This window comes from Indicator indicator, chromosome 5, assembly GCF_027791375.1.
Source record: "Indicator indicator isolate 239-I01 chromosome 5, UM_Iind_1.1, whole genome shotgun sequence".
NCBI classification, from domain to species: Eukaryota; Metazoa; Chordata; class Aves; order Piciformes; family Indicatoridae; genus Indicator; species Indicator indicator.
Window position 1 is genome coordinate 17,872,202 of NC_072014.1, and position 22,794 is coordinate 17,894,995.

Consider the following 22,794-nt stretch of genomic DNA (forward strand, 5'->3'; position numbering starts at 1 on the left):
TTCTTCACTGTTCGTTACCTTTTGGCTATCTGTGATTAGGAACACTGGCTCAGTAAAAATTACCTTGTCTGTGCTCCAAATAATAATTGTGTTAGAGACAGTAGTATGTCCCTGCTCTAGTCTTGACATAAGTGCAGGGCACTGATAAGGCTGTGGAAGCTACTAATTTATGCACAAATCTGCAGCAGCATGACTGTATATTACTGGCAGTATAAAACTATGCAACACCCAACCTGTTTTTGGACTGTGGGTTAGATTTATAAATGCTACAGAAATCCAAGATTTCTTTTGCACCAGTGAAATGAATATGATCTCAAGAATTAAACTTTCATGCTTTCACTTGAGAGTATAATTTAATTTAAAATAAATGATATGTAACTGTGATTTATAATGGGCATTACAGCTGCCTCCTTTGTCCTGTAACCTGGTTTGTTTTTAATACCTTGCCATTAATCACAATGCTTTCCTTTCTGTTCAGAGGCAGAGATTCCTCTGCTTCAAAGTGACATGTGGTGATAATCAGTTGCAAAGCACTGAAAGGTAAATGTGGGAGCTGAGATCAAAATGCTGCTGGGTGGTTAAGTATAAAGAGGTGGGCTGATTGAGCTGAATAAAAGTCGATATGCTTATTCCTGGTTAGTATTAGTGTTGGTTTTGGACCTGCCTCAGGTCAAGTCCTATTGATCCTCCAGCAGAGCTTTCTTCTGTTCCTTAATTCCTCCCTAAAATGCTTTTTAGCAACCACTTTGTGTGTTCACTGAAGCATTTTTTTTGATCCTCTGCCTGTGCTTCATTACAGAATTGTCTTCATTGTTCCAAGAATGTCTTTCAGCTGAAATGTTCTGTATGTTACACTGTAATACGTAATATTGTTAATGTTTTTAAATGAATGAAAAGCTAGGTTTGCATAAAAAAAAATTCTAAACATGTTTTGGAGGTTTGGGAGGTGTTGCTTTGTTGCTTTTTGCTTTTTTTATTAATATACTTGAGATAGTGATGTGGTAAATCACAGTTAGTAGCTGTGGTGTGTTATATTTGATTGTGAGCTTTTCAGACAAAGATGACTACTAGAACTGTTCTGGGTTAACACGGCTCCTCTCCCCTCACAGATGGGAGGGAAAGTAACACAAAAATACCCCTCTATGTTGAGATAGAGTTTTACTGGAAATGAGCCATTGCACAATTACTTTAGCCTCAGGACATTGGTGCATACCTATGATACTACCTTGCCTAGACAAACAGCCTTTGTTCTGGAAATGATTAAATGCCTGTTGTGTGGTTATAATAATCCTTAATGATCCAAAATACAAAAATCCCCTTGAAACACTTACCTATGCCTGCTTTCTGTGGTCCAGAATGGATTACTGTATTACTGCAAGAGGTTTTTATACTGTTCTGATACTTTGAAATTAACTGGTTTTGCTATGTGTACCTTTATACAATAGCTTTTAATATTCTCCTTGGAAATTACTTGTGGCACAACCATATTCAGTTTAACTTTTAAAAATAATGCTAGTACGCAGAGTATTGATCCATAAGAGGAAGACTGCATAGCACTTTGCAGGAAATATTTTTTGTTTGTTTTTTCATTTAAATACATCTGTCTTCTGAATGTTTTCTTGTTGCTGTTTTGACATTGGAGGCAATGAGGTCACTTCTTTTGAAAACCTGGGCCAAATCAAGGAATTGTCTCTATGGAATTGGAGTACATAAGCCTGTGTTAACATCACGTTCTAAATTCAGCCCTAAAGAAGTGTGTGTTGGGAAATACCGGATTGTGTGTGCCCATTAGTTTCTTCTCTGGGATTGAAAAAAGGTAGCATGTTAATAATTACTATGAGCCCTGGAGAGGAAAGAATGAGTGGGCAAACCCATGAGTGCTTACAAGTGAATGAGGCAGTTACTGGGGATGAAGTTGACAATTAGTCTACTGCATATGTGGATTCTGGTAGCTGCTCTTGAGTTTCTGGTATGGTGGATTTCTCTGTGATAATGGCCAGATAAATATTTAACTTGTGCTTCTTGGTGTAATGTTAAAGCAACTGATCATTGTATAGATTAGTGTTCCCTGTTAACAAATAACACTCAGTCCTCAGTGTTTAATCAAATAGCTTTTCAAAAAATTGATTGAAGTAATATTTATCATCAAACAATGGGATTCTTCTTTGCCTCGGGTAGAGGAAGTCTTTGCTTTACAATTCCATAGTTGTTATTGAAAAATTATCAAGAGAATAGTTGAGACCATATTTACGTTTTTACAGCAGCTGTTTGCTGTTGAATAAGTACATCTAACTCAAAAAAACCAAAACAAACAAAAAAACCCCAAACAAACAAAAAAAAACCCCAAAAGTCAAAGATGAATCTGATTGTGCTTTAGAAGAGAACTAAGATTCAAATTTAATCCAGAATTCCTCTGTCATCTTGACATCTACCTGTATCTTGTTGCAGATGATCAATGAAAATAATTGCAAAACTCGGCAAATGACATAGAGAGGGAGATCAGCTTTGTACAAATACTATTCAAATCTCTTTTACTACGAATTATAAGTGTTAGTGGTGGTGTTGCCTGGGTCAAAATCATGTTACTGCAGTCTCATTCCTGAGAAACAAGGGAATTTTGCTGTAGCCTAGGTCTAGAACAAGAGTGAAATTCTGTTCAGAAACCTCCTTTCTGCCACCATCTGGTCAAAAATTCAAGTATTTGTTTACTAAATTCTTCAGACAGGATTTTTAGAAATAAAATGTTCTTTAAAAAAGACACCTAGAGAATAAATGGTTTGTTTGTTTTTTAGCATCATCCTAAATTACAACAAGTTTTACTATTGTGGTAGTTTTTCCAATAAGGTGCAGAAGAAATTTGTGTTCTTTGACCAAATTTCACTTGTGAGATGGTTTCTCTCTTTTTTTGAAGGGGGATTATTTTCTCATAGAACTGATATATTTGTTACAGGCAAGTTCTACTTTGCAGGGTTTTTTACATGTTTCCCTGGTAAAGGTTTGTAAAACATATCCTTTGTCTGCTTTTCATTCCTGAAGGATCTCAGTTCAAAAAAAAGCAGAAATAAGCGGTTTCAATGCAATCCATTTTTCTTCTCGGACTATTTGATGGGTTTTGGGGTTTTTTTTTAGAACCAGGTGTCCTATTTACTTTAGCTTCCATACTAAAATGTCCTGATCAAGTAAATTAATTATCTCCTTTTTAATGAGCTCATAGAGATGAAAAAGAATGTAAAAATGACCTGAAATATAAATGTGTGCCTAAAGACGGAAGAACAAAGGTTTTCTTTTTCTTGGACCTAGAGTCATCTGGGGTTTGGGCTGATTACTGTCATTACTTAATGAAACTAAAGCTAATTCTATTTATGGCAGCTGAATACTACTATGAAGACAAGAGAATAGCCTATGCTTGCTGAATGCTGCGTAACCTCTACTTTGAGTTTTTAAAGATGACCAATGATTGTTGACTTGAATGGCTTTTGATCACAAAACCTATCTCATTAATGATTTGATAGATAAAATTGGTTTAATGATCTAAAGAGGTCTGAATTGTCATGAAGTAGTGTAAGGCAAACACCTTGAGATAATTTTAAGAAGAAAACTCCTATGTTTAAGAATATGGAGCAGAACTAGAAGTAGGAAAACTTTCTGCTGTATGATCTTGGTGGGTTCTTCAAATTCTCTCAATTCTCTTTTTTATTCTGGCTGTATATTGCCAGTATGTCTGGTTCCATAGAGAGCTGTGGGTTTTCCACAGAAAGTACTCCACGCTTAGCATACCACCCATCCAAGCAACCTGTGCTGCTAATTGTTGGTTTTGGTTTATATAACTAGGGCTCAAACAGGTGCCTCTAGAATGCAAATAGATTTGCTCGCTGCTGCTGGATGCACTTAACAGAACTTCTCAGGTGCATAAAGAGAAATGCAAGCATGGCCTACAAGGGTATCTGAAATTTCTCTTATCGTTTCAGGTTATTTTGGTATCTGCTAACAAGCTGACACGATATATAGAACCATGCCAACTAACAGAAGATTTTGGAGGAACCCTCACCTATGATCACATGGATTGGTTGAATAAGAGGCTGGTTAGTTGTCTGATCTGGTGTTTGGTTGTTCGTATTTTTGTTTCATATGTGCATTTTTGCTTCAGATGTCTCATTCTTGAGCTATGGAATTTTATTTGTATGGGAACTGATAGATAGAAATTGCTATGTGTAGAAGATGCGTTCCAAATGCATGAATAGTTTAACAATGATAACTGAAACTGGATTTGTTCAAGGGATGATAAAGCTAATGTAATCAATTTGCTCAACCAAAAAGGTTCCAAGTGAAGCTCTTTAGTTAGACCCTCACTCTATAATAAGGGTATGGTATAGTCACTACAGAGGGAAGTTGTTTGACTGTTGATTGATAGGAGAAATCCAAACCAAGGAGGAAATATTTGCATTCTGCAGATGTTCTGAGGTTCTATTAGGCCTTGGTTCCTGTGGTCTAAGAATCAGATTTTTAAGCTGTCCTGCACTAAAAACCTCAGTGCAATTTCTCTGGTAGATGTAGTAAATGGGAGCAAATATACTCCTATGGTTCTAACTACTGGTGCACATAGAACGTTTTTAATCCATTTCTCATTGATACTTGTTTTTCAGTTACTTAAATTGAATTTTCAAAACAGTATTTAATAATCTTCAGTGAAACAGTGCGTTGCTTTCGTGTGCAAGCTACCCTTAAAATATGCATTTGTATCTAGGATCTCCAGATGGGATGCTGGTCAAAGAGTGCTGCACAATGTGTCCCAACTGCAACTACTTAAAACCTTCAAACATATACCCTTCAGGCAGTCCCACAGCAGTACTTTCCCCTCAGGAAATTTAAGGGCTTATACTATGTGTACCATGGGGTTTTTTTGGTGACTCGCAGCAAACTGTGTGTTCAGACACAGGGGAAGAGAGAGCTTGCTTTATCTATTGGTCGTTGCGTGGCATTCATGCGTGCGTGAATTAGGGCACGGCAGCGCTCTTCTTCTCTGCCTGAAACTGAGAGTGCCTGGACACAAGGGCTCTATATACAACTGAAAATCTTTCTGAAGTTTCTTCCCTCTCTTGCCTCGTTGCGTTTATTTTATATGTTAATAAAGAACCTTCTCCATTGCAACTCCTGAAGTCTGAAACTACACAAGAGGGCAGAAAGGTTAAGGTACTAGCTGAAAATTAGTTTACAGCTGTTTATACATTTTAATTGTATGGATTTTTTGTTTTTCCTTTTTTAACAGCTGAATGTATCATGTTTTTTATAAACCACATGAGCTGTGCACCTTGTGTTCTTTTTGGTTTTCCCTGAAATTTAAGTAGTCTTATGGAGGTTATGGAACGTTCGTCTGCTGACTATTGATTACTAATTTATTAACACCAAAAAGACCTGAAAGTTATTGCTCATGTCACTTATGGCACCTGATCATGCTCAGTTCTGTTAAAGCAAACCCAAGAACAACCCTCAAAAGTCAGGTGCAGAGGAATCATCCACATGGTACCTGGTGTCTGACCTTGTTATCTAAAATCAGTAAGTCCCTATATTCAGAGAAATTGATGGGGAATATTTCTTACCATATAATACTACTTTTGTCTTAGTTATTTATTACAATATAGCTCATACTACTAGTGGTTAAAACCAGAATCTTCACAAAGTTCATTATTTTATTTTGTTCAAGTGAGCTGTGTTCAAGTGATTGAAGTATGCTAACAGAACTAGTGGATAAATGTCCACTGATGCCTTCAGTGCTACCACTTTTACATAGTTTTCACTGGTTAAATTAAAACCTGCCTCTTATTCAGGTATTCGAAAAGTTCACAAAAGAATCAACGTCCTTGCTGGATGAGCTTGCTCTCATTAACAATGGAAGTGATAAAGGAACTCAACAAGAAAAAGAAAGGTGTGTGATTTGCTTTTTGAAATCGGTGCTTTTGGATTGTAAGCTTTCATTGGAAATCCAGACAACACTGGAAACAGGGTGTGCCTTAAGTACTTGAAGTGTGTAAAGAAATTTTGAAAATTTGGTACATAGACTACAAAGTTAGTGTGTAGATGGATGCTAGTAACTACAAGCAGTTGCACTTGTTTTGATACAGTGAGTTGAACATTGAGGAGTTTATGGCCTCTATCAGCATCAAGTAACTGCAGCCTTAGCTGAAGATTTTAGTGCTACTATAATACAAATTATTAATAATGTTTGCTATTTCATTATTAAGTTTAAATTATTAATAATATGTTTGTTGCTTTATTCAAGATCAATAGATTTGAACTTCCTTCCATCAGTGGATCCTGAGATGGTATTGCAGACAGGTATAGTAAGTTGAAAAATCATAATGTTGGTCAATAGTGTAACGTTCATTTTTAAGCCTCAAGTGAAAGCACAGAGGACACAATAATTATTTTATCTTAGCCACCATCACAATGTAACAAGCTTATCAATTAATGTAATTTTTGGGTTAAAATAAATAATTCTAAATGTATCTTTTCAAATACAGCTTTTGGTTATCCTGATAACATCTTTAACGTTTCATTGTGAGAATATATTGTTTCTAGATGATTTAGATGATGGAGATGTTGACCTTAAAAAGTGAGTTTGTCTGAAATGGTTACAGTATACATAGCATTCTCCTACATATTCCAATAGTAGACGTTAGCTTCAGAACTGACAACTTGTAAGAGTGGAGCAAAGTCTTCTGAGTCTTCACTTCCTAGAATTCCTTCAGCGCTAAACAGTTTGGTGTTCTTCAACTTAAATAATTGTTGTTTTTTTAAGGATGAATGTTCCATTGACAGGATTTTATGTCTGTTTGCTCTGGAGCTATCTGTGCCTATCTGTACAATATTACAAAAGATGAAATCAAAGATATGTATTTCCATAGCATGGCAAAATGTATTTGAATTCTTAAGACATGTTCACTGCACAGTAATACATGCTGAGTAATTTAAAATTGCTTGCTGCAATATCAAAAGCCTTTGTCTAGATAATACCAGCTGAATTTAGAGTTTGCATTTCTGTATTTTCCTTGAGGTGCTAGTTGCTGTTTCAGTTGTAATTTTTTTGTTTTAGTGAACAGACATTTTACCAGTGTAAGACTTGCAGAACTGATGGTGTGGAATTGTCATATTGTCACTTACACTGTTTCTGTAGTGGCCAAGCTGTTTCATTTACTAACCTGGTCACTGAGCTTTTAGGGAACAAATTGAGGATCTAGCTTCACGCTTTCTAGGAGAGTTTTGTACTTACTGTAGAAATCCTGAAGGGTAGCAAAGAAGTTATATGCTCAATTAGTGCTTCTGGATCGTCATCCATTTTAATCTAAAAATATGAACTATGTGAGAGAAACTCTCTGGATGCTACACAGTACTATGTAGTGAACCAGAGTACTTAATAGTTGTTTCAGACAACTTATAACTATGTTTCATGATTGTGCTTTGCAGCTGTTCTTACAGTAATCAATACTATTGTCAGTGTGAATGTTAGTCATGGTATCTTTTATGTATCTAAAGTATACCACATGATTTCTCCCCTTTTTGAAATGACTAATACAACATCTTAATTAGGTCAGTGCTCTGTGTGAAATGGCACCACTGAATTCACCTTGTGCATGAAAGAGCAGTAGATGCAGACATATGCCATTGGTGCGCTAAAAACAGGCATGCTTGCTAATAACTTTTGTGCCCTTTTTTTTGTTTTATATTAAACAACGCTAACCACATGACTGTATGTATGTTAAAGGTCATGAGTTACTATCTGAGTTACAACAGCGTCGATTCAATGGTTCAGATGGAGGGGTGTCCTGGTCTCCCATGGACGATGAACTCCTTGCTCAGCCACAGGTCATGAAGCTGCTAGACTCACTCAGAGAGCAATATACCCGCTACCAAGAAGTGTGCAGGCAGCGTAGCAAGCGCACACAACTAGAGGAGATTCAACAGAAGGTAATGCAGGTAAGCTTGGAGTTGTTTTTGAATACTCTGAGATAGCGGTTTGACAACTTCTAGACTCCGTTTCCTGCCAAACTTAAGAATCAGATGAGAGCGTCATGCCTCCTTTCACCTGCCCCCCACATCCCCCCAACTACAGTGTGTTCATTTCACTTAATGCTTTGCATTATAGCTCCTGCAGTGAATTTTTAAAGTCTAGTCTGATATGTGGAGCTGATTAGAAATGTGCTCTTTTGGCATCATGCTGAACAACTTCTATGGCGTCCCTTTATTCTGTACTGTGGCAATGTACCACTGTGTTGTCAGGGGCAAGTGCCTGACTTGTTAGCAAAGAGGCACACTGACAAAAGAGAAACATGTGGCTATAACTGCTCCTGTTACTGAAGATAAGCCATTCTTTATTCCTTTGTCTCATGCTTGATGTTTTAACTAAGTTAAAACAACTAAACTCTGGATTTGAAGGATTCCCTGACAAGAATGAATACAGACCTTCCTATCAGTCATGTGTTAAAAGGTTTTATTGTTTGGAAACAGGCATGTAATTAGCACTTTTCAATGTTTTCGTAGTGGAGTCTCAGTAGAGAAGAATTCCAAAGAAACGGAATTAATCTACTATTTTTGTGTTTATTACTTGAAATTAAGTTTACTTGTTTTTAAACTCTCTGTAGTTTGAATATGCAGAAAATAGAATGGATATTGCTTTTAACCTATCAATAGTGGTATTTCTAATGCATGAGGAATACAAATCAAGTATTTTCACTTGAAAGTGTTCCAGGTATGGGTAATCAATCGTGTTCTTTCTAGCAGTGTAAATAAAAATCTACTGAGGAAATAATTTTCACTTATGTGGTAGTGAAAAGCAAATGTCCTCTCATAATATGTTAAGCTGGAAATAATAAAAATAATGTAAGAGATGAAAATAATGCTATGTAGAACATACTATCACAGCCATAGGTATTATCAAGTAAGCTTCAGGTTGGATTATTTTTTCTCCCTGTGTTATAGTGGTTGAAGAAGATGTGCTGATTGAATTTAAATTTATAATGTACTTTAGGAAACAGCCTTTGTTAGTATGTTTCAGTAGACTTGTTTGCTGGAAGATCAGCTTCACTTTGCAGTATTTGTAGTAGAAATAGTTATCTGTTTACTTTCTTTATGCTGTTGAAGCTACATAGTAATAAGCTGAGTCTCAGTACACAGGAAGAATATGTTTTGCTGTTTTACCAAGCTAATCACTTTTATGAGGTTTATTTAAAAAGCTCTTGAAATGGGCATGCAAATCTACAGGAAAAATTAATCCAAAAATTGATACATTCATTTAGTTTCTTTTTCGCTTACCAGAGCGAACTAGAGACTAACAATAGAGAAGTAAGATGGTGATGATGAACTTGAGGAAAACAGTAGAGGCAGAATGGCATGGAATTTAGTTTGCTAAAGCAAACTGAAGTTACAGCATAGCATGCTCACGGTATTTTCAGTTAGAATGAGTGTGTACATAAGGGAAATAAACTTAAGTTTCCTTTTCTTTTTTTAGTGGTCTGATTTCATGTTAGCTTTCATTACGACTACATTCCTATTTAATTCTTTGTATAGCTGCTTATATTGCTAAGCACTCCTGGCTTGCTTTTGTAGTACCTGCTTCATTTTCATTATTTGCTGCTTCTGCTTACTGTGAGCTGCTTACTTCTTACTCCTGTCTCAAAGCCCTCTTACTCATAACCATCTTTGTGCCTTCACTATTCTACCCTCTTTTTTTATCTACTAGGCTTACCTCTGTTCCATAGTTTTGCTTCCCCGTTCTTTGTCTTTCATTCCATAGTGTAAAGGTGGCAATGATTTCCAAACATTCCCTGACAACCAGTTGTACTAAACAGAGTGCTGATAAGCAACTCTGTTATGATAAATTCTAACTTTGTCCCTCCTTAGGCAAAGGTGTTAATTGTGGCATTTCTAATACTAATTCACAAAAATAAATGTCAGGCCTTGCAGAAGTCTAGTCATCAACTATTTTAAAATGTATTTTCTGAAAATGTAATCAGTTCTTACTGTAAGTCTCCTGGTGACTTTTCTCTCCAGCTCAAGTATCTATTGCACAAATATGGCCATGTGCTAAGCTAAGCAGTTTCAAAAAAAGACAATATATTAGTTGTTGGAAATGTGTAATGAGGATGTGGTCTTGGTCAGAGAGGGTACTACTAAGCAGTAGTCTTGCATGCTGTTTCAGACTTGCATGAGAACTGTTGTTTCCATACGTGAGTTTTCCCAGCCGCATTATGGTTATAGGACGACATCTGGGTACTTTCACTTCTGGGTCTGTTCCCTGTTTAATCAGCAACAGCTGTGCAGTGGTGGTGAGCACAACAGGCGGTTTGTATTTAACCAAAAATAACCTAGAATTTTAGAGTTAATTTGCCCTGGAAATGATGAAAGTATGGAAGGCTCAAGATACTTTTGGAGCAAAGAATATATGCTCTGAAAGAGTTGTTCTTGGGGGCAAGGGGAACATGACACACACAAAAGGGAGTGGGAAGAAAGAGGCTTGACTAAAAGTTGAGGTGAATTGTGTAGCCTTCTCTAATGGGGATGATCATTCTTGGTTACTGTTGCAGTGGAGCTTGGCAGAACTAGGAACATGGTCCAATTAGTCCCTTTTTCACTTGCTGTTATGGTGTTATATTGTGTATTGTATTTTATTTTCTGAAAAACTGTGTGAAGTTGTTTTGTCATCTTTTTTTAAACAAAAGTCACATGAAAAAGAGAGGAAGCTTGCTTCCTATGCTTTTTCATTAAGTTTCAGAATTTGTGAGTATTTTTGCATTTCCTTACTTCAGGACTTCAGTAGTGACTTTTGTGCTACTTTTATTTCCAGCTGTGTCTATTTTCTAGATGTTTAAAGTTTTATAATAATTTTTTTACCAAAGATATAATCAGATAATTCACATTTGTATCACAAAACCAAAATCTGAGCTACTGTGCTTTTCTTTAAATAATATTAATATCGAATGAACTAGTTTCAACATAGTAACAGAAATCAAGTACCATAGTCCAAAATTGATTGCCTTGACCCTGAAAAGATTTCTGCAAAAGGCAGATCTCATTGGATGTGGGCATTAAAACTCTGGAAGAGGATTCTGTTACTTGAATAGAACAAGTTGAAAGATAAGTAGAAAACTAATTTGTGGTGTAAATTTAATTTTGGACTGAGTACATATCCTGTACTCGAGTGTTTAATATATTTAACAAATTATGGAGAAAATGTTCAGGTGTGAGGTTGAATACAGGCGTGCATTGTAATTCACTTAGGCAAAAAAAAAATCTTGTTTGAACATGAGCTCTGTAGTCAAGATAAAATCTCTTTTATTGACAGAGATATGGAATGACAGGTATGTATGTGACAAATCTGCTAGCTGCCACCTGCTTTCATGGAGCTGATAGGTTGAGGTTAAAGAATACTAGTTTCTAGTTAAAGCTTTTGAAGTTGTGATTGGAAGACTTTACAGGTCGTAAAATACTATTTTGGGGGAAGTATTTTTCATAAATGTATATGTCTGTTACAAAAGGCTTTTTATACCAGTTTTCCTGTAATTGATGTGCTACTTTATTTTTGTCATCTTTGTCTTATTGATAGGTAGTCAACTGGCTTGAAGGACCTGGATCAGAACAGCTAAGAACCCAGTGGGGAATAGGTGATTCAATTAGAGCTTCACAAGCTTTGCAACAGAAACATGAAGAGATTGAGAGTCAGCACAGTGTGAGATTTCCCATACCCTTTTCAAGTAGCAAAATAATTACATGCAATTATGAACAATGCTTTTTGGTTATGAGTATTTAGGAATTTTGTGTAGTGCATTTGATGGGCCGCAGAGGAAAGTTTTCGAGCAGTTTAAGAACTATATATGGTCGTTATATGTACATATTGTTTGGGTTTTTTGTTCTAGTGTAGAAAAATGCTAGTTTCTCTCTATGATTTTTCTTAATTTTTATTACAGCAGTTCTTAGACCTTTTCATGTTGAGTAGGAGGAGTAAATTTTGGTTTTCATCCTGACAAAATGGCTGAGAAGTCCTGTACTTCTCAGGTGAATAAGTTATTATTTTTTGACTTTTAAACTACGTTTACCAGTAGGTGAAACTGGCTTAACATTCACTGATCAAGGCAAGATACAGTTCATGTTCTTAATGGAATCTTGAAGAGACTGTTTTGTAACTGTACTGAGTTAATGCCTTTGCTTCTGATTTTAAAGACTTCCCTAAAGTTCAGTAGAATGTTGTTTCCATCAGATGATAACTATAATTGGGATATGAATACTCAGTGTTTCCAAAGGGAATGTCCTTCACAGTGCTTCTCCTCTTTTCCAACTTTCCTTTATGTGGGTATTGATAATTCCATCTAGTACGTGTAAGTTCTCTTTACAGTCATGACAAAGAAAATAGTCACAGGGTTCTAATTTTTAAAAGAAAAAAACCAAACTCTCCCCCCCTCCCCTCCAAAAAAAAAAAAAACATCAGTCTTAGAAACACTGTGTGCTTAGGCCACAGTGGTTCTGTTGACTGCATCTCTACTGAGTATGGTTTCATTGCTCAGATGCAGAAGCGTGTGTTGTAGATGTCTTATTTGGTCAAGTGAATCCCATGTCTTCTTGACTTCTCATTGCTTTACACTCTGCAAGCAATGTTCTACTCTGAAAACCTTCAGAAATGTAAAACAAAAATATTTTACGGTTAAATTCCTAATTGGAAAGGGAAAAAAAAAATCTCTTGATTACTTTGTAGTCAAAACCAGTTTTGAGTGTCTTTCATTCGTATTAGTATGTATTAGGAAACAAGATTGAATATACCTTTTTCTCACTTGGATATCTGTAACAGAGAGAACTCTGCTTTATCTGGGGATAAGTACAGTCCTCAGAATCATGCAAATCCCCCTGAGGTTTGAATGCTGACCTAAAGTTTGTGTATCACTGAAGTACTGACAAAGATGGAATGCTACTCAAGTGTTAGCAGAAGATTGTAGAAACAACAGTCAGAAAAAATTTGTAGTTTTCATATGAAAATTGAGAGACCACTTGCCTACCCTAAAGTTAGATGCCTATTTGTAAATTAAAACCATTTTTTGACAACAGCACTAGAAAAATGTGCTTTGCTGGTTTTTTTTTGTTTGTTTTTAAATGTCTCATAACAGCTGAGTGTACTCTACCTCTTTCAGTACTTTTCCATTTTTTCCTGTCCTAGTAATTAACAGCTTCTATGCTTGCTTCTTTCATCTCCTATTTATTGTTAATTATATTACTTCTATTTTGAAGATACTTGCAGAAATGCTTGCTTTGTGTAAAAGCCTATTTTACTTCAGTTAACTCTGAAGTGAAAAAAGTTTTCTCAGTTTTTTTTTTTTTTCCCACTGTTTGATTCTTGTTTGTGTTTTCGGGACAGGGTTCTTTGGATTTTTTGGGGTTTCATTTTCTGTTTTATTCATGAAGAATGTACTAGGCTTTTTATTTTTGAGCACATGTCGGTCTTTTTTCCATAGTTCTGAGTTGTGCTGTATAGTTGTACCAAATTATTTCTTACCAAAAGAATCAGAAACCCACTTTTCATGTCTGGTTTGCTAGTCTCTTAATTTTACTGCTGGCTTGACCAAAATCAATTGCTACAGCAGGCTTACTTAATGCTAAAAATAAAACCTAAAAAGTATTAATCTAGAGTTATTTTTTTTTTTTTAATTACTGTAGTTCACTTGTCACGTTCAATAATCTAGATTTGCATTACCAGTGTCTAAAGGTAATACCAAATAATGTTATGTAAAGTGAGTTTATTGAACCCTATAGAGCTATAGTACGTATGTGACAATGAAAGATGTTTCCGTATTATGTTATCTTGGTTCCCTTTTTGGGGTAGATGGCAGAATTATTTTGCTCTGAAATTCTTGGATAATTGCTAATTTAACTTTTTCATTACTTCTTTCCCTCAATGGTTCTTTTCATAGCCTGTTTCTTCCTGTGAACAGATGGTAGATGCAGCTTTGTGTTAAAAGAAAAAAAGGTTCAGAATATGGATATTTATACTCAGTTCTGCATGCTTTGTAAATAAATTATGCAAAAGCCGAAGGCATAACTTGAAAAATTGCAAGCGTTCCAATAGGAGTGTGACAAGAATGCTAACTGAATTGGGTATTTCAGTCCAACAGATGGTGCTATTCCATAGCATTAGAAATGCATAGGGCATTTGAAGGTTGCTTTACTTTAGGTCAAAATAAAAGCTGTTGAGCAAACATATTTTGCTTTACAGGCATCTCAGTCATGGAAGATATGAATGGGATCTTGATGTATCAAGTTGGTTTTAAACCTCCCAAAATTGTTAAATATTTGATCTATTCTTTTTTTGCAAATACTATGACAACATAACTAATTCCTATGTAAGCATTCAGTAATTAAAGCATTTGAAAAACAAATCTATAAAGTTTTAATTAAGTAGTATTAAGTTTTCCTTAAATAAGAAACAAGGGTCATATTGGCATTTCTGTACGTGGATACTTGGTTTTATTTAGAAGAGACAGATTAATTCCATTTTGTCAGTAATATTTTTTCTAGAAAATTATTTCTAGTTTCAATCATGTCACTGAAAGTAACACCTAGATAGTCTTCTAAACATCTTTTTGTAATTGCTTACCACTTGGCAAAAGGTCGTTTGTTTCAGCAGAGCACTAAAGATACGTAAGCATTAGAAATTTGTTTAAAAGCAGCGAAATTCCTCTGTTGGTGCAGTAAAATAGTTTGAGTGGGAGTTTGTACTGGGAGCTACTAGTCATGCCTTGTAATCTTTCTAATCTTTCTAGATTTCTGTACTTTTTTAATGCCACAGAAACTATATTAAAATGTGCGAAGCATTCTTTGAGTTAATTGGAAATTAGGAGTGTGCTTTCTGCCCATGTGAGATCTTGTAGTTATAGAGTAAGCTGTAACACATTCCTCTTTAAATCTGATTATTCATTAGTCTACAGTATGCCGTTTGAAAATAAATAGAATTGTGTTTGGTATTGTTTTAATACTTAATTTTCTTGTGTTTGTAGGAGTGGTTTGCTGTTTATGTTGAGCTTAATCAGCAGATAGCAGCTCTTCTAAATGCGGGGGATGAGGAGGACCTTGTGGAATTGAAAGCATTGCAGCAACAGCTGAGTGATGTGTGTTACCGACAGGCCAGTCAGCTGGAATTCAGGCAGAATCTATTACAAGCAGCACTTGAATTCCACAGTGTTGCCCAGGATGTAAGTTTTTCTTTTTAACTTTTCATAGGTTCACTTGTCAATATTTTGTTTCTTTAGTATTACAAGTGTTGAATAAATTGGAAAAAAACTTAGGAGGATGGAGAGAAACATAGTGCTGCATGGAAAATGCTGTAAGTCTTCACTTCCTATAATTGAAACACTGGGAAGATGGCTTTCCTTTTTTTCGGTGAGAATTGCTTTGTAATGTGTCTTACATTTCAATAGCATTTGAGATAAAATGGTTGTTACTTAAAAAGATACCTCTTTGCCTATCTTGTTTCATTTTTGTTTGTTTTTAATTAGAGGCATATACGTTAATTGAATGGCAGTTTGATATGCCTATCCTGTTGTTGTTTGTTTTTCTTTAAATTGGCATTTATTCCTTTCCTATATTTGTCAAAGAAAAATAATTGTGCCTTGCCTTCCTGCCCTCATCTAGGGATGTATGCTCCTGGAATTTTGTAGGCTGATGGGTGATTTATCTTGATTTTAATTTCTTATGATGAACAGAGAAACTTCTAAAATGACAGATTTCCAAACATCTAGAACCATCTGTTTTTCCTTTTAGTTGTCTCAACAATTGGATGGCTTACTGGGAATGTTGTGTGTAGATGTAGCACCAGCAGATGGAGCATCAATTCAGCAAACTTTAAAACTACTGGAAGAAAAATTAAAAAGTGTTGGTAAGCGAAATATTTCTTCATTTCAGATATACACATTCTAATGAGAGGTGAAAAATACCAAGCCACTTATCCCTTCACCCCCTTCAAAGAAAGAAAACAGAAAAAATACTTTTTTCTGATTCCTAGCTAAGTCATGCTCCACTTAGCTACTTTTGACTTGCTTATGCTGTTTGCTGCATAGTTCTACCTGGAAAAATACCTAGAAATGTTTTTATTTTAATTATAATATATATTTGTTCTATATCATTATCATGCATTTTATCTTTAGTGGGAGAAAAAAGTTTCTTTAATCAATTATAGTATCTTAGGAATATTGCACTTAGATGTTCTTTTTGTCTCTATAACTGTCCCCTTGATGATTAAGATTGTTACCTACTCAGTTTTAGAGTGCTTGTACTAAGTGCTTTTCAGTAGCTTTGGTTATATCCATGTTAATATATGGCACATTTAAGGTTTCTACCCTGTCAAGTATATATAATAGACTGTTTCAGTAAGGGGGAATCTACAATGTTGTAGGGAGAAAGAGTTTTGAAGATCATACATAGTTGAAGTAGTTGTGATTTGAATATAACAGTTAGATGCATCAACTAGATATTCCTTTAGGAAAACAGATAATAGAGTTGGCAAATAGTCGATGTAATGGCAGATTCTAAGGGTTGGCATATTTCAGTATAGTAAAATGTATCAGCCATATCAGATGTATTATGAAATAGTAACTTCTGCCAGCTATTGAAGAGCCTTTAGGCTGCAACTGCTTGGCAGTGATAAATATTTTGAGTACTGTGCAACTGTGTGGATGAAAGACATTAAATGAGGTATTTGTATGCTGAAAGGTTAATACTCACTGTCAGCTTTTATTTCTTTTTCATATTATCTGCTAGGCCATAAAATACCAAAGCCCTAGTCTTTGTTAATACAGACAAATGATCCTTCAAAATTTGGAAAGGGCAGTGAAAGACACATAGTAATGTCCTTTTCACTTTCAAGCCTTCCATCTTAGATTCTGTTGCATTTCATATGTTTCTTTTGGGGGAAAAAATTTAACAAATATGTAAGAGTGAATATAGACTTCCTTCTTTCTTTTTTTTTCCCATTAGACTTAGGCTTGCAGGGCTTGCGTGAGAAGGGTCAAAGTCTTCTTGATCAGATATCCAACCAGGCATCCTGGGCCTATGGAAAAGATGTGACCATTGAAAACAAAGAAAATGTGGACCATATCCAGGGAGTAATGGAAGACATGCAGCTTAGAAAACAAAGGTAAAAACAAACTACAAATGTCTTAAATGACTAGACTTCCTTTGTGCTGAAAAGTCTGTAGAAAAAATGTTGTAAACTTTTTTTTTTCTCTAAAAAAATCCATATATGTGAAAATATGTATTGAAAATGTATATATTTGCAGTGTACTTAAATGGTCCAGAAATGTCCCTGCCTAATCCATTCCAGCGTATTCCTAAATCCAAGCACCTCTGTATTTTGGTACTAGGTAGAATATTTGAGTGCTTTCCTGTACTTCTAAATGCTCATCAAGAGTCATACATTCCTCTTACATGAGTTATGGAATGAGTGTAAGAGGCATCTTTTAGCAGTTTGAGATGAAAGGTATAAGACCACAGTCGTGATGATGATCTGAAATGTCTGTATTAGTTATGTAGATTTGTTTATCCACTCCTTTCTCACAACTTCAAACCTTTGAACATGGCCTTTTCAAACCTGAAGATAGGAAGAAAGGTAAGATGGCATCAGTGGGACAGGGTACAAAATGGAGGCACAGAGTTCAGTTATCGGAATTTGGAGGTTTTGTGAGTTTTGGAATAAGGTAGAGCAGAGAATGAAGTTGTAGTAGGGAGAAATGCTGAGGAGAGTTGAATTGGCAAAAGGATAGATTTTTGCCATCATCCTCTTCCTCCAAGACTCTTAACTGATTATTTTTTCCTGAAAATGTAGTAGTATTGGTATTTGGCTATGACCCTGCCTCCTTTCCTACTCACCAGTGTGAAACACTTAGATGAAGTTGCTCGTTTTTACTGCTGTGTAACCTTTAGACAATACTTTCCATAGGAAGTGCCTGAACTTTGAGGGCAATGGCCAAACAAAAAGGTGCCTCTAGGAACAAGAATTCAGTGCCTGTAATGAGCATCAAGTCGTTCATTTTAGGAATTAATTCTACCAGTCACAAATTTACTTTCTTTGGGAGTTTAGTGCAAGAAAGCATGTGTCACTGTGCAATAAAATGGCAGTTGGAATTCAGAACTAAGAAAAGATGCACATGGGAGAAGGAAAAACTTTAAAATGCGTAGTAATGGACTCCGAAGCAGCTGTTAAACATTGGAAAATGTTCAGAAAGATTGATGTACGGTTGTACTGTGAGAAGCAAGTAGAACTTTAAGGATTGTTAGGAAAGGAATAGAAAACTAAAAGGAAAATGTAATTTTGTTGCTTTATAAATTTGTAGGCCATTTTTTTGTTTGCACAATTCTGGTCTGTATTCTCAGAAGGGATATAGAAGTGTAGGAAGGCAGTTAGAGAATCAAAGAGTCAGTAAAATGTTCAGGCAAAGGTATGAAACAGCTTCCAGATGATGAATGATTAAATGGGGTTCTTCATGCTGAATGACAGACAAAAATGTACTACCATCAAGACTACCATCTCTCAGTAGCATTTAGTAGTAATTTTTGCAACAGTTCATCTTCAAGTTCTGTTGAATGTTTCTCATTATTTACATGCACTAAGTATAATGTTTATTTCTAGGGACATTTTGCTGGCTCTAGTTATGTATTTGGAACTCAAACTACTTTCTTGCATTATTAGAGCAACAAATTTCCATTGTGTAAGCATCACAGCACTAGAGGACAAGGTACAAAATGCAGTGCACTGACAAACTATTCTTGGAAGTGCTACAGTGTGCAGTCAATTTGGAAAAACAGATTTGTGCAAACTGACTTCTGCAGTCACTTAAGTTGGTGACTGTTGACATCAGTAATTCCATTTGCACTGTGCAGGACTCTGGATCTTGTTTACTTAGTAGGCTCAGAAATTCAAGTGAAAAGGTCATTCTGCTAAATTTATTTAGCTCTTGTTGTGGAAAAAAAATAACTTTAAATTCTAATTAGAGAAAGAAATGCAAAATGTGCTTAATTCATAACGAAAGAAATAGAATGAGTTCTTATATGAATTGGTTCTTGAAATGCTTCTTAAGTTACAGCAAAGGACATATAAGGGTTCAATTATTATAATATTAGATAAAAAGAAAAATGGAAAGATGTTTTAACATCTTTTAAACAGTCTTCATTTTATTCAAGAAAATTTTGCCACCAGCTTAAAATACAAATCAGAATTAGGTTAAAGCCTAGCTTTCACCTAGACTTCAGTTGGAATAAACTCTGTCTCAGCCATGTAAGCATCTGTGTGACAAGTCTTACCAGTGCAACAAGCTAAGGAACACACAATGCTGCTGGAAGGCCTTGTAGATAATGCTGGTACTACTACCTACAGGTTAGCCATGTCACGAATTTTGAGGCTCACAATTTCAGAGGGTTCTGTTGCTTAGTTCTATTTGTCGCATATTTGTTATGTGAGGCATTATATATTTTGGCCAAGGTAAGCAGAGCAAAAATGCTTTAATCAGCTTTTTATGAGCACTTCAAAATGCTGCTTGCTGAAAACGTTGTCAAACTCGGTGTATTGTGTCTGCAATACGTGTTGGTGAGTCTTTTTGTGCTGTTGTTTCAGGTGTGAGGATATGGTTGATGTGCGGAGACTTAAGATGCTTCAGATGGTACAGTTATTCAAATGTGAAGAGGATGCTGCCCAGGTATGGCAATACCTAGAGAATTTCATCATTCTGGACTTGATAGACCACTGGTTAAATTTATGTGGCATTGATAGTTGTACAGTATTATTTTTATCAATTTCAAATGTGGTTTTATTTAGTGAATTTGTGCAGTGAAAACAAAGATCATAGCACTGACTAAAAATAGTGTGTTTGGGGATGGCATGCATGATTTACTTTCATAATATCTCTCCTATCTTTTTTCCTGTCAATAGTGTATACTTGTACTGAAGTCAGCTCACCCTTCTGGAATTTTTTTTTAAGTTTCTTGGTTTTGTTTAATTTGCTACACTTACATTCTTTTAACTTCTGTTTTTAAGGCAGTAGAATGGTTAAGTGAACTTTTGGATGCTCTGCTGAAGACACACATCCGATTGGGAGATGATACTCAAGAAACAAAAGTTCTATTGGAGAAACATCGAAAGTTTGTTGATGTTGCACAGGTGAAAAGAATTATTTTTTAGCAATATGGGGTTTGTACAGTTGCAGAAGATCTAAGTAGAATTGGTACTTTTATGGACAGTCATGGAACAGCTGTTATTAGTCTTAACAGTTAGCTTGACTCCAATAGAAGTCTGAAATACCAGTGAACCATTTTGTTTCAGTCTTTTCCTGAGGTACTTCATGAAATGGAGCCTGTCTTTATATTCATTTTCCAGATAGAGTTGAATGTTTGTGTATGGTAGTCCTCCTCATACAAGGAGTTTTGGCACTAGCAGAGTTGGTGATAGAGCAAAACTGCCAGCTTTAATTCTTGACCTTTACAGCCAACTAAGAAATCCTACTAATGAGAGTCTGCTGAAATTGCTGCTGCCACAGGCCATGTTTACAAACCTGTTTGCAAATCTTGAATATGCTAGCAGGTGTGGGATATGTGTGAAAGATGTCACTGAAGAATAGGAAGTATAAAAGCTGAGCTGTTCTCAGGTGCTTTTTTCAGATGTATACTGCTTCTAGGAGTTTATTTATTCAGAATTGCCAGTTCATAGATCTGATGTTTTGGAGTGGCACCTGTTACACTGGAGCTGATGTCCTCTTTTGGTGAAGTGGAACTGATAATGACAGGAGGATAGCTTGCTGTTACAATCATGCGCCACAATGCACTTGGATGCTGGGTGTCCACAAACATGATGATAGTGAAGTCAGCAAGACAGTCATCTTGGCAGTAGGTAATCAAGTATCCAATGTAAGATCATTCATGCAGCTACTTGAAATTTTCAGGAAGCTCTCTTCTGCCAGTGTGAATGCCAGGCAACAGGACCTTATACATTTTTATTGTTCTTTCAAAAAGCAAAAGCACTGTTTGGTCATTTCTATTGTAATCATGCTTCAGCAGCATCTTGTAATAGAGCAGATGAGTTTCAATATGTTTTGTGGACCTAAACAGAGGAGTATTCATGAACACGTGTGCTGTCAGATGTCAGTTAGCTCCTAAGTTAAATGCAGAGTTTTTGTGTATTCTCTTTCCCATCTCTTCCAACATTTAGAGTACTTATGATTATGGGAGACAGTTACTGCAGGCAACTGTTGTTCTGTGCCAGTCCCTGAGATGTACTTCGAGGTCGTCTGGGGATACACTTCCAAGACTGAACAGAGTGTGGAAACAGTTTACAATAACTTCTGAAGAAAGGGTACACCGACTGGAAACAGCTGTTGCATTTCATTCAAGTGCTGAAAAGGTGATTGTTGTGTTTACAAAAGAAAAATTTCATATCAGAATTTAAGCCAACAAAGTGTAAGAATAAGGAAGTTGCCAGTGTGTATCACCTGCTAGATTAAAAATGCAGAAAAACTAATTTAATCCTATTTTTCTTGCTGCTAATTTTGATACTCAATGTAATTACTGCATGCATACGTATATTTGTATAGGGCCTGCTTAACAGAAAGGACAATGGCAGCCCTAATGTTAAAGTGCATTGCATTGGGACTGGGAAGAATGTGGGTTTATCTCTTCAGAGGGGAACTCTGATGTCGATGACAAAACATTACTTTTTGTGTTTTAGACTAATTCTTAAAAGCAAGGAACTCTTCTTGATTGGTGTGCTTTTGCAAGGTATAATACAAAGCTGTGGTGTCTTTTAAAGTCTTTGGAGAGTTAAAAGAAGTATTGCCTCTTAAGTCGTGAGCGTTCTTGAATGTGATATCCTTCTCACAGACTACGTAAAGGAATTTAGTTTTTAGTCTTCTGTGTTGCATCTTGTATTTTGCACTCAGAGGGCTTTGAACAACCTTTTTTTTAGAACACAGATCTACTTTGGTATGGTTTTAAACTCTTCTAAGCAATTGTTTCAGTACTGTGCTCAGCTGGGTGAAGCTAGAAGCCAGAGTAGGAGGAGCAATCAACAATGGTATGAGGTATAGTTGCTGTTCAGTAACAGCTTGTTGCAGTGGAGTAATGTTGAGAGTTCTCAAATGCCTGAATTCAAAACAGTGTCTGTTAATGAGGAACAGGAGAGGTAGAGCTGTGATACATTTTAGAAATGGTATTTAGAGTATATATCTCTAGTACTGACAATAAAATGTCCTATAACTGCGAAAAAAGCCAACTTTGTGCATGGTAAATTATTTAATTCTGTCATATAATGACAGCATGGATGTGAAGTTGATTTGTATTCTCCTTGCTTGTGTTAATTTCTTGTTTCTGTTAACAAAAGATACTTTGAATTTGTAGGCATTGGGAGTTGATGGGAGGTTCACAAAAGAATTAATATATCATCTATATGCTGCCACAGATGTCTAAAATATTTTACCTGATACCAAAATTGGAATTCAGTGGTTCATAAACTTTGGAAAGAGTTGATTATCTCAGTCCATATTTTCATTTTTGCATTATTTTTTCATTATTGCAGTGACATATTGATGAGTTCCATGGAAAAAATGTGCTGTTTAATACCTGTCCTGCTTTGGAAAAGGAAAAGAAGGGGCAGAGGGTATGGGATGGTATTGGGTCCTAATCCTGTCTGGAAACACTGTTCAGATTTTTTTTACCCCACCTGTTCTGTATCAGATGTGGATTTAGTTTTGAAACTGTAAGGGACCCTCTGTTATCTGTGTTTCT

General features: G+C 35.7%; 1 protein-coding gene across 1 annotated transcript in view; it reads left to right on the forward strand.

The window, feature by feature from the left end:
- Positions 1–22,794, forward strand: part of SESTD1 (SEC14 and spectrin domain containing 1) — a 39,638-nt gene that overhangs the window by 14,126 nt on the left and 2,718 nt on the right. The window contains exons 5-15 of the mRNA XM_054380853.1: positions 3,969–4,082; positions 5,826–5,923; positions 6,278–6,333; positions 7,760–7,971; positions 11,597–11,719; positions 15,030–15,224; positions 15,793–15,907; positions 17,005–17,164; positions 19,637–19,718; positions 20,057–20,179; positions 21,224–21,415. Coding sequence (XP_054236828.1) covers positions 3,969–4,082; positions 5,826–5,923; positions 6,278–6,333; positions 7,760–7,971; positions 11,597–11,719; positions 15,030–15,224; positions 15,793–15,907; positions 17,005–17,164; positions 19,637–19,718; positions 20,057–20,179; positions 21,224–21,415 — 1,470 coding nt within the window. The remainder of the gene's footprint in view (positions 1–3,968; positions 4,083–5,825; positions 5,924–6,277; positions 6,334–7,759; positions 7,972–11,596; positions 11,720–15,029; positions 15,225–15,792; positions 15,908–17,004; positions 17,165–19,636; positions 19,719–20,056; positions 20,180–21,223; positions 21,416–22,794) is intronic.